A 13,281-nucleotide genomic window follows, 5' to 3' on the forward strand; every position below is an offset into this window, starting at 1 on the left:
GAATATTTTTACAAATTTTGAATTTTATTTGGGAAGCTGTCAATTGTAATTAGGAATTGTGAATTTTTATTGAGAAATAGTAAGATGTAAGTTACTTGGGAAGTTGTTAATTGAAGATTAGAAAATAATCCACTTGTCCAACGTCATATTCCATACTTGCATTCTTTGCATGAATTTTAATTCATGAACAAGATCAACTGGATTTTCAATCAGATTTCTTAATTAAAACAGAAACTTCTGACTAACAAATCTTATTACCGCATCTCAAATTGAATTCATACTTTCTCAAATACAATTTACTATTCTTAATATTACATGATGTGATAACTTCTAAAATACAAATGTCTATTCTCAATTATTACAATTGATACTTTCTTGAAATTTAAAAAGGTATAGGTTATTACAAGTCTGGTATAGGTAATACCTACACATTTATAATCAATTCAACCAGATTTTAGCTAATACTTAGCCGTGATAAAAAATAACCATTTAATAACAATAATAATGCTTTTATTAAATCAAGAGCAATGTTGAATTAATACAATATAAAATACCTTTAAATAATAACTTATCCACTGAGTAAACTGAATTCCATTCAATCACAACAATACATGAAAAAGGATTGTCTGTTTCATTGTTGAATCATGACTAAGTGCCAAAAGCCGGTTAAATTTTAATCGTGATTAATTCCAGGAGAGCCTATCAGACAAACCGTCTTATAAAAAATGCCTTTTCTGATTGGTTCTCGTGAAATTAATCACGGTTAAAATTTCAAACAAATATGAGAAAAATAACATTGTAACAAATCATCTGTCTGTAATAATCATTTTAGTAAAAATAGAATATTGCTATTACCCGATTTCATTCTTTACCTATTCTTCCAGTTTTTTTTTTAATAATGCAATGTTTCCAAATACCGGTAACATTGCCTATTAAAATTACGCCAAAGATAAGGCTAAAAACAGCGTTTTGAAGTGCATTATTGCATTTCGAAAATTACACAAAGTACATCTAATTGAAATTTTGTGAAGTTTATAACAAGATAAGCAATTATTACTGATAAGAATGTACTAGAATAATAATGTTTTAACAAAGTGAAACCGGTGATTAGGTTAGTGATTAGTTTCCATAATGGGCCTACATTTTTAATTCATAATAAATTATTTTAAGTTGCTGTACTACTAACAAAGAATCTACTTTATTATTGTAGCTACAATACATACAGCCTATCTAAATAATCTTCTACATAATTTATTTTATACATTAATACAAATAAATGTGAAAATGATTCAAACTTTTCTTTTAGCTAGCTCTACGTAACGTATTAAATATATATTGTTTTAAATTATTTTCATATAAGTATGTTAAGTTTTAAATCAGTTACCTTTGATTAAGCATGTAAGCAATAAACAGTAACATAACCTTTAAACCGTGAAGTGTAAAGCCACTGTGGTAAAGCTTTTACAGAGTGGAAACGTGGAACGATCCTATCGTTCCACTCAAGTTTATTTTTGTTTACATTTTTGACTGTCGACAAGCTCTCCAGTCGAACAGTTTATACCCACCCTACACGACGCGTGGACGTGGGCCTACCTCACAAAGGGATAAAATTTTATTAAAATCCAAAATCAAATGCTGTAAATTTTCTTGAATCTAGGGACTTTTCCAATAACTGTGGTGGCAACACTGGTCATGGTAGTCTGTTTTGTTTACAAACAAGTTTGTTTTGTTTTACGGGCGGTGTCGTTCAGCTCAGCTGTAGCATAGAATAAAAGCAATCGTGAAGTTTTCCTTGCAGTTAGTTTGTTCTTTGTTTGAGTTCTGTCAATATTTTTGAGAAACCACTATGTAAGTAAAATCATACCATCAGTATTCAACAACTTAATATTATATCAAAAGCGATAATAATTAATGAAGAAATACTGGAATATACAACAAATTCTTTATATTTTAATGTGTTTGGAAGTATGGTCTTTGGTCTACCATACTACAATGAAAGTATTTGCGCATCGGTAACATTTTTCTGTTACTATCCTTAGAAATGCATAATGGCTTCGATTTATTCATTCATAATCTGATAATCAACTTAAATTATAATCTACTGAGCCAAATTTACTACGCTCAAATTTGGGATGTAGGCCTGTGTTCAGTTGGCCATCTAGAGGCGCACTAGCTTAAGAACAGATTTGAAAAAATCGAAAGATATTTTTTGTGTTTTTTGTTTTCTCAGCTTTTTCATAAACTAATTGTCATAATGTTTAAATTTGGAACAGTCGAAGTTCAGCTATTGTCTAAGAATTTTGTCTTTAGAAGACTTCGGAATTACGCCCAAGATGGCAGTTTTCTAGCTTCTTCCTGCGTTTTCTCACATGTTTTCAAGAACTTAGGGAGAGCAAATGTTCAAATTTGTGCAGAAATTCAGATAGAAACTAGAAATTTTATCTTGGAGACTCAAAATAACGATAGACGTCTGATATAGATAGAAGGGCTTACATAGCTTTTTCTGCGTTTTCTTAGCTTTTTCAAGAACTAATTGAGATATAATGTTTAAATTTGGGACGTAGGCAGGGGTGCCCAGCCCCCCCAAGGGCAATGGCGCAAGCCCCCCCCAATCCAAGTGTAATGCCCCCCCCCAAAGTATCCCAATTCCCAACCCTTTAGTTTTTTGCATTAGTCAGTGTATGACAATAAAATTCACATCTTACATTCTAATCTTCCAAAGGGCATTATTTACCTTTGTTCTTGTGAGGAATTCTTTCTGTTTTCATAATATTGTAAAAATATATACCATCGTTTCTTATCTCTCTTAAAATAGAAATAAAGTATCTTTTTGAGACTAGCAGTGCACCCGTTCTTGTTCGGAAGGACTAAAAAGTACTACATTACATCAGGAATAACTACATTACAAATATTTTAATAGGACATTGAAAGATAAGTAAGGGAGGCTTTGCTTTTTAAATGTAAAGGTTACTTATAAAAAGTTGAATAATAATATCATTGATATTCTTTTATTGCAAAAGAATATTGCATAGCAATTTTGGTTAACATTCATACAAATTTGGAACGATTTTATTCATACAATATATAATGTCGGCAAGTTTAGGTATTCTAAATCCTATACTATTAAACGAGAAATTTCTGTTCAGATGTTTAGATGTTTATATGTTTGTATTTCACCGGATCTCGAAAACGGCTCTAACGATTCTCACGAAATTCAGAACATAGTATGTTTATAATATAAAAATTCGATTGCACTAGTTCTCATCCCTGGGGAAACTCGCTGAAGGACATTAAAAGAATTTATTCATCCTTGGAAAAACAGCTGATAATTCCGACGTCTGTTGATAATGGAAGTGAGTGAGCGAGTGCATGTGTGTGTAGGATTTAGACAAAATTATGACTCAGCTGTTGAACTTTTGTACCTAATACTATCGGGTACTTGGTGGCAGTTGTACAAAAGCCGGTTAAATTTTAATCCTGATTAATTCCAGTAGAACCAATCAGATAAGCCATCTTTTTGAGATGGTCTTCTGTGATTTGCTTCTTGTGAAATTAATCAGGATTAAAATTTAACATGCTTTTGAGAGAGAAATTTTTGCATTCCTCTGCGAATTAATCTCAATCCACTGTGATTAGATAGAACCTTTCTATATGAACGATGAATATTTATTATAATTTCTTCTTTCTTGATAATTTTTATATGCTTTTGTAGGTACCCCAGAGCGGAGATCGGTGCCCCGATATTTATCATAAATTGGAACAGGTTGTCCCTGATGTTGTGTTGTTGGTAGTATTTACTTTTTAACATTACAGGAGTAAAAAATAACACAAGTCGAACTTGTATCTTCAAATGGTTCGGTTTTTGGAATAAAGATACCATCTGAACAAGTACATTTTGTAAATTCTATCTATTAATATCTTGTTCCACAAGATACACAACTTTGAATGTGCGAGAAATTTGTGATATTTCCCCCATTTTCACAGTCTCGCATATGCAACGTTGCGTATCTTGTGGAACACTTCAGATAAAAAGTCCAGAAAGTAGTCGAGGTTGTGATGAATTTTCTCTTCTTTTCACTCCCATGAATTATACTTCTGTTTTCAATGCCGTTAAAAAGTTACAGCCAATTGAATGATATCTATTTTCTCACTTTTCTTGCGATTTTACTGTTATTAAAGAGTCTCTAAAATGAGTACAATACATTATAGAAACTTGCGATTGGTCTTTAATGAGAGAAAATTTCATGCTCTATTATCTGAGTTGCCAGAAATTGATCTTGCATCACTGTTTATATCGAAAAACTGTCGAGACTGTAAAAATGAGAAAAATATCGAAAATTTCTTGATTTTTTGAATCAAACGTATCTTACTTCACGATTATATTTTTACAAAAATCATTCATCTCACATGAAAGAGGAGATTCTTTTAGTTTGCGATGTTGTTTATAATTCCATTCCCATTTCAGAGACATTAATATCATCATAAAACGCCTTCGAAATTAAAATAATTATTAGATTAAAATGTACATTACAATTCAACTTATCATTGTGCTTTTAAGAAAATTAGGTTGCAACAGCAAGGAAACTCAAACACAGGACCATTAAAAATTAAAATTAAGCAAAGGAAATCAGAATAATAGTGGATGATGAAGTTATAATTTATTTTTTTCAAAGATTTACCTTCAAACTCATAGGCTTAAAATTAATAAAATTCCTGCATACAACATATTACTATCAATTGTATTTTTTATGCTTTATATTGAGTTACACTTTGCAGAATATAACATTGTAAAGGTGGGAAAAAGTATTAAAATTAACTACATTAGGATATCTCTATTTAATACCTTGATTTTTTAGCCATGATTCAAAATGTTGACATAAAATATAAAAAAATCATGCCCCCCCCAAAAATGTTGATGGCGCAAATTGCGCCATGCCCCCCCCCCCTTGTGGGCACCCCTGGACGTAGGTCCAGCTAAGGTGTACAATGTTGTAAAAAGTGTTGTTGTTGAGGAACATGAAAATTACGCCAAAGATCATGACGCTCAAAATCGGCGTTTCCTCAGCTTTATCAAGAGCAAATAAACATAATTTTTTTTTACATAAAATTTATATTTTGCCAAGTTCTAAAAATGTTATGTTAGAAGAGCTTGAGGATTTTTCCAAAGATATAACCAGAATTGACATTTTCCTGCGTGGTCTCAATCAACTGGTGTTTGAATCGATCCTAAAAAAGTGTACATATTTCTTAAAAGAGGAAGTAAGCTCAGGAATGCAGCGAATCTGCCGTTCTCATCTCTGAATAATGATAAAGAAGATTGTTTATTCACATTAAAAATTCATTTGTTATTCTTGATTGAAAATATACTGTGAATAATTTTATAGTGCAATAACTTTCATTGCATTATATTTTCTTCATTCAGTGATCTCTATTCAGTATTTATATGAATAGTTCTCATTATTACATTTGCCTCACTGAGGAAGTCAATTGAAAAATATAATTTTCCTAAACCCAAAGCAACCTTTTCAAAAACATAATTTTGTATTTTATAAATAGTCAATGTGTTTGCCAAAGTTTAGATTCTATGCACATTTTTTGATAGGGTCTTGGCTAAAAATAAATTATAGAAAAAATCACTTAATTGAAAAATTTTACAACCGTCCCCGCTTTCCCCGATATCAATAATGCTATGAGATTATATAAAAATGTATCCGATTAAACTTGTAAGGTACAATTTTGTGTTCGATGAAAATTTTCTCAAGACGCATATTGTTCGAGATATATAAGAAAAACCAAAGAATTGTACTCTCAAATCACCACCATCCTCTTACACAGATGGTTGTGATATGCTTACCATCCTCCTTGAAAGCAATATCCCTGAATAACCTTTCTATTGACCTTGTCAGAGAGAGCTGTGCTGTCAAATCTATTATAGTTGATCAAGCGAAAATGGGTCTCTCAAGGCCACTGCAATGTTGCCACTGGTGGCCACCCCTCACTCTAGTCTATATTAGGGATGGGTATCGAAAGACAAAACATCGATGTTTTGAACATCGATGTTTTTTCATCCTAACATCGATAAGTGAAAAACATCGAACAGTAAACATCGATGTTTTTAAACATCGTTTATCGCCCTACGTTTTTATGGATGATACTATTAGTCCAGTCAATATAGACATAAAAAAGGGGGTGTGCTTGCAATTTATATTGTAGTTCTGATTTTTTAATATATTATTTGGGTACATAAGAGAAGTCCAGAACCAATTTCTTCATGCTAGATTTCCTTGTGCTAGATACAAGATAGCCCAAAAACCTCGTATTTTCGGCTCATTTTCCAGTTTTCAGCTATTTCTGCCAAATCTCTCGAAGATTATATAATTCTGAAAAAAATGAGATCACTCGGAACTCTCTATCTCCAATGAGTACTTTGTTATAATTTTTTCAAAAATAAGTAAAATTTGAAGAAAAAATCAATTTTGATGAATAATTTTAGTTTTTAATCAACAATATCTTCCGATTGTTACAATTTAGATGTATATTTCAAAATCCCTCTAGGCGTATTTTTGTGCTATACAATCTGAGATCAGGTAGAGCGCTCTATGTCATATAGATTTCCAAGTACACCTGACAACAATGCTCCTTGTATTGTGGAAAACACCTAATTTTCAGCTTCAACAATCATCACCATCTACTTTGTCCTTACATTGATATTTCGCACAATGACATAAGTTCATGGGTAAGAATCTCCCGTTTGATGCACTTAATTTTAGTATTTCCTAGAAGAGGCACGCTTAAGGACACCTCAAGGATCAAAATTTCAAACACTTATAATTTACTTTTGACACAATGCTCAGATTTCATTGTACTACACTTCATTCTTCTCGGCTCGCCAAGGCGGTTCAAAATCATGCATCAACAGTCAAATTCGGTGAAAAAATAGAGAATTTATTGTTGAGTGTAGGTACTTATTCATATTCAATACATAAGAAATGGCCAATTTCTATATTCAAAGCTATGTATCTCGGTAACCCCTTATTATAAAAATTATTACATGATCTTGAAACATACAATAGAATTTTCTATTTCATCTGCTGTAAACAATTCATGAAAAAATATGTTCGTAAAGTGAGATTTGATTGTTGAAAAAAATCCGGAAATTGTAGATATTTTTCTCATATTAACGGTTTTGGCAGTTCTAAGATAGCGAAAAGTGATTCAAGATGGATTCCAGGCAACTGAGCTCGTAGAGGATGAATTTATCTAAAATTTGTAATCAATCGTAAGTTTCTATGATGTATCCGACTCGTTTTAGAAACTCTTGATAAACAGTAAAATTACGAAAAAAATGTAAAAACTGAAATCGCCATTTTTAAAATCTTAACTTCCAAATTGTTTTAGAATCGAAAGTATTATTTATTGGAGTGGGTAGAGGGGGACAATTTTCACATTCTCACTAGATTTGGAAATTTTATCAGAAGTATTTCACAAGACATGCAACTTTGAATATAGAAATTGGTCATTTTCTGTGTATTGGAATATGGGCTTACGTACACTCAACAATAAATTTTCCATTTTTCGAACGAATTTGACTTATTATGCATGATTTTGAACCGCCGTGACGAACCGAGAAGGTTGAAGTGTAGTACGATGAAATCTGAGCATTGTGTCAAAAGTTATGTGTTTGAAATTTTGATCCTTGAGGTGTCCTCAAGCGCGCCTCTCCACTAGGAAATACTGAAATGAAGTGTATCTTACGGGTGATTCTCATAGAACTTAATCTCAAGAACTTATGTCGTTGTGCGAAATATCAATGTGAGGACAATGTAGTTGGTGATGATGCTTGAAGCTGAAAATTGGGTGTTTTTCACAATACAAGGAGCATTGTTGTCAGGTGTACCTGGAATATGAGATAGATCGCTATACCTGATCTCAGATTGTAGAGCACAAAAAGAGCTTCTAAAGTGACTAAAATTTTATCTGGAGCTATTGTTCCAATATTTCAACAGTTACTAACTGGAATCACAGCAATTTTGGACTTGTGGTATTCAAGTAACATTCTTTCGAATAATTGAAGTCAGGTTGTGACTAGAAAGATACATCAACTCTAGTTCACAAGATTTGTCATCTTCATGGTTAAGTCTGGAACCTCTTGGGATATCCTTGAGGATTCGGTCTTGAAATTTCACCCTAAGCTAATTTTAGCAATCATTGATACTCATATCGTATTCATTCAATACCTGATAGATTTTTTAGGAAATGAAAATGGATTAAGTTTTTTTATATGGATATCTGCACTCCTTACAATACGAGGACCTCTTTTCCAGAGCTAGATTAATTAGTGTTAAACACATGTTGAGGAAATAATTGTAGTAAGAAAAAACTCTTTCTTCCGAAGAAACGAAGAATCCGACCTCTTATTCAATTCTAAATAACTAACTATCTAACCTTGACACGGGCCACAGAAGTAATGTAAATCTTCAAGAGTATCCAACAGTCTCACATAAAAATACAGAGAGCCTGATTGAAAAATAAAAATAGCAATCTGCAGGAAATCAAAACTTATGCGAGATCTTTCACAAGAGTGATCTATATTCACAAAAAACACTAAACAGAATACTACACTAAATATGATAGAGATTGATTGTAAATCTGTTACTATTGCTTATTGCTCTCAAGATAATCCTCTTCAAACAAAAAAAAAACTTGTATCAAATTAAATAATTAGAATTGTTTTTAGTTTTTAGTTGGGAAAAACATCGGATGACCGATGTCTAGGTAAAACCATCGATAAGTGAAAAACATCGAACAGTAAACATCGATGTTAAAAACATCGATGTTTGATGTTGAAACATCGATGTTTTTAAACATCGATGTATCGATACCCATCCCTAGTCTATATACATTGACTATATTTCTACACCCTGAACATCGTTCTTTCCTTCTCATACCTTCCCTCTTCCTCTTTTCCGTCACTACCTGTCACAAATTCTTTTGAGCATGTCAGGTTCAAAAGTTCTATTGTGTCATTCTTTGAAGTTAGTACAATAACATCCCCCATTACCTCCTCCCATCATCCGCTTTATTCTTCAACATCATGAAATGAAGGAAAGAATATTGTTATGTATAATGTATAACTCTTTCTTGAGTCATGACATTAAGAAATCCAATTTTATGATGATGATTAGATTTTTCTTTATAAATGCAACTATTTATAAACTGAGCTATTACTTTATAAAGGTTACTTGAAGACTTTTATAATAATCAATTGGAAGTGGAGTGATGTAATTTTATTTATTTTAGTCAATATTCTTGTAGTGTCCACTTCACTCTGCATTTTTCAATTTGCATGAATTCTCATTTGATTCCCATCACACTTCATCCAAGCTTTGGACAGAGAAGACAAACAAAACTCCACACAATAACAATACTTCACTATCACACCCTCTCTCACACACACATTCACTTTCTCTCTTACTAGCCACCCTTAGTACAAAGTGGCAACAGTGTTGGTAGAGACGGGTGGTGGTGTCAAGTGCAAGCTTTGACCTTGAGGGACCCATTTTCGTTTGGCCAACTATAGTTCTCCAAACTATTACCTTTATATAGGTTCATTTTTGTGAGCATTCCCTGTCTGGACTTCCACCCTCACCTTTTTATATTACTGTATAAATATACTTTTTGATCATTGTTATGAGTGGTAAGTAACTCTCTTGAACTCATTGCGTTTTTAATGTTTTTGAACTGGCATTGAGTAAAATACTTGACTTTCAATTATTAATGATTTTATTTTTGTTTTCAGAGACTACAAGATGGGTGTCCTCCCACATCTGAAGCAAGCAGGTCTTTTTCGCTCACCCGTGGAATCGACTTCTAAATCAATTGGATTTACTTTCCTGGTATATCCTATTCAAATACTCTTAAATGATCTTCAAATGAAGAACTTCAATACTGTTGAAAATATTAGCTGCTATTGCAAAAATATCGACAAGCTATCATGGACTAGATTTCAAACTTCAAATTTACTTCAAACTTCAAGATTTCAAATTTATTATAGTGAATCAAATAAATGAAATAGATTTTTTTGTTTAGAACTGTATGGTAGACTCGTAACAATAATCTATATGAGTACAAAAAGTCAATCATGATCATCGGACTGTAGGTCTAACTACTGTTTCAACTTAATAATTGAGGGTACCATTTCGATAAACGTACTGTATAAACAATTAACTCTTGTGGATGAACTTGACTAAGCTCGATTCTCAGTTGACTAACAACCTTATTCACAATTTTGTTTTATTTTTTTATTTTTCAATTTAATCATGTTCATATTTGGAGTGAGATCTGATTTGAGTATGAGGGAATAAAATCTTGTCTTTTTAATTTTATTTGAATTGATAAGGAATCTTTCAATAATTAATCAAGTTTCTAGTCTGACAAACTTTCGCGAATTTTATATCCATTTGATAACACAAAATAAGGTGATCTGGCTGAACAGTTTTTTATGGTGATAAATCAATAAGATTCTCTAATATTTACATACCATACGAGTTTTAATTTATTTTAGTTATCAATTTTTCATTGATCAGGTATTCAATTTTTGAATTGACACACGAAGTTATGTGATAACGTTCTATTGGATTGGTCATATTATGCATTCATTATTTTATTATTACTTCATATATTACTATACTAATTGCTTTGCAATGGAGAAAATTCTGTGTTGTGAAATGCAATCTCCTCATGTCCAGGAAGCAGGAAACATCAGCAAATAAAATAATTATTCATTATTTTATCAAAATTACGTGGATAATCTTCATCAGAGTTGAAAATTCTCAGCAAAAAAATGAATTTGATTGGAACCAGCATGTCACGCCTGCTACCAACTACGCCACTGAATCACTTGGAGAAAACTCTGTTTTGTTGGGCTTTTATCGTTGTTCAAACTTTGAATCACAAACTGAATAAATCTGTTTTAATTATTAGCTTGAATGGAAATTTATTGATTAATAAGAGTTAAAATTGTTCTTTAATCATGCTCGGTAAATTCATTTTAATCATGATGTTAATTTTCAAGTTGATCAGTTGATTAGATCATAAGTGATGATCGTGTATTTCCTATCCAACGTATAAGCCAGTTTCTTCCTTTGTAATATTATAGATAGTATTATAGATAGATATAGATAAGCCCACTCAGTCGGTACTTGATGGGAGAGGGTTTATAATATTATCAGTGATTCTAGTAGCTGGCTATTGCTAGGCATCCAAACCTAACTTGAATGAGGAGTTTCTTGAGATTCGTTCATGAATACTGCCCAAATGTGGTCATGTGACCGAATGTGGAACAAAATTGTAGGCCTTAATTATAATATATTAACAATATTTCTTCACTGTCTAATCATATATTATTGAGCAATAATAAAATGTATTACAAACCCTTCCAGACTCTTCGATGTTTGGCGATTCTCATAGTGATTGCCTGGTATACTGTGCTGGAAGAAATGAAACCAGATGCTGGTGAATCGGAGAAACAAAAGGAAAGTGAGTAGAAAATTATTATCATCAAAAATTTATATTAAATTAAAATCAAATCAAATAAATTCAAGGTGTAAATTGATTGAAGGAGCTTCATTTTATTTGATGGGAAAATACAATTATTTTCGTGTGTGTGTTTATTTGTGGTTGTGTGTATTTTTGTCTAATATCTTCCTATACTAGCAACATAACATTTTGTGAGTGTGGGCCTAATCCTAGTATAGTAAATTTAAAGCTACTATCCATACTTGTTGAAAGTTATTGGAATTATATAACCACACTTATTGGAAAAATTGCAAAACTATTATTGGCTACAACAATCTCTAGTGAAGTCTATGAAGTTGATTCATCAATAGATAAGTGACTGTGACAATCTCATGTCGTTTTATCACTTTGTGAGAAAACTTCAGGCATGGAGTAAAGGAACTATATTTTTATATTATTTCTGTTATCTCTGCTTCAGGTGTTGTTGAAACCAATAATTATAAAAGCCATCAAGCTTAGTTGAGCGAAATAGTTAAATGCCGGTTTTTATGATTCATTGAACAATAACAATATCATTGGCGTTTAAGAGGGTATGAAAACTTTTAATAGAGACTGATCAGTAAGTTATAAAAGTAGTGTGTTTGAGTTTTTGGTCTCGAAATTTAATTGTATTTTTCAAGTCATTTGGACTTCTTTCATTGTTTGTTATTTATTTAATTCTTTTTAGAAGTATTTTTTAATTTGAAATATTATTTTTTATTGTTTATATTGTAAAAAATTGGAGTGTTCTTCTTCTCAGCCTTTTCCCACTTAGGTGAAGTCGGCGTTTCGGGTCAGTCGTTTCCAGGGTCTCGGTCATGGGCTTCGTTTGGTGTTAGTCCCTTCTCTATGAGATAGTGGGCGAAACAATTATTTTCCCATTTCTTCCTAGGTCTTCCCCTCTTTCATCCTAGTGCCTCCAACATCTAAGTGGTCGATGTTTTCTCCCACATAATCGTCCTCCCTTCTCTCCACATGTCCGTACCACTGCAGTCTTTTTTCATTACATTGTAAATTGGAGTATAACTCAAAAATGTGAAAGTGACATAACCTACATCATTGTACTGTCGTATAAATTAGAATTGGAACTTTTTTGAGCTTTAACCTCAGGTACTTCCCTAGAAGTTGTATGACTCTGGATCAGAATAGAAGAATGAGCTGGAAGGTAGTAAGCCTTATCTAGTTAACCAGCGGCACTAATTATGATGCTAATACATCAGAGAATGCTACTTTCGAAAATATCTGCATGACTTCCAATATTAGGACGATCAATTCTTGATTTGAGTGTCTCATTACCTAATCTCTCAACTCATATTATTTAATAACTGAGATAACTTATTCACTATATGCATTCCTAATACCCCAAGTTGCTCCCAATACCCATAATCATTATAGAGTAGCTTGGAGGCTGCTATCAAGACTAAAAACAAAAAAACCGTTTCGATTACATTTTACACCTATAGTTGAAATTTCCAAGCTAAACCTTTATATACGGTGTATTATTGTGTTCCTTCAATGTCGTCCCCCAAATGTTTCCAGTTATATACTACAGGCAAGAATGTATATTTTATCTTCTTCTTCTCTCAATCAAGGATTAGGCTCTTTCCTGTTCCGACTCACAACAGTATAGTTCAAATCTATTACAGCACACAGTAAATCTAAAATTAAAATTGTTCTTTTTCACATTATCCAATACATCTATAATGAAACTGAAAATATTTAGCA

General features: G+C 32.1%; 1 protein-coding gene across 2 annotated transcripts in view; it reads left to right on the forward strand.

Annotated features, from left to right (window-relative positions):
• The window catches only part of LOC111061337, a 29,977-nt gene that overhangs the window by 11,822 nt on the left and 4,874 nt on the right, over window positions 1–13,281 (forward strand). Inside the window, exons 1-3 of one of the 2 annotated variants that reach the window (XM_039434021.1) lie at window positions 1,578–1,848; window positions 9,800–9,896; window positions 11,442–11,538. In XM_039434021.1, the coding sequence (XP_039289955.1) occupies window positions 9,810–9,896; window positions 11,442–11,538 (184 nt within the window). In that variant the 5' untranslated portion in view covers window positions 1,578–1,848; window positions 9,800–9,809. Of the gene's footprint in view, window positions 1–1,577; window positions 1,849–9,799; window positions 9,897–11,441; window positions 11,539–13,281 lie in introns of those variants that run through there. The other variant, XM_039434022.1, reaches the window with a different exon arrangement.

The sequence above is a fragment of the Nilaparvata lugens genome, chromosome 8 (assembly GCF_014356525.2).
Source record: "Nilaparvata lugens isolate BPH chromosome 8, ASM1435652v1, whole genome shotgun sequence".
NCBI classification, from domain to species: Eukaryota; Metazoa; Arthropoda; class Insecta; order Hemiptera; family Delphacidae; genus Nilaparvata; species Nilaparvata lugens.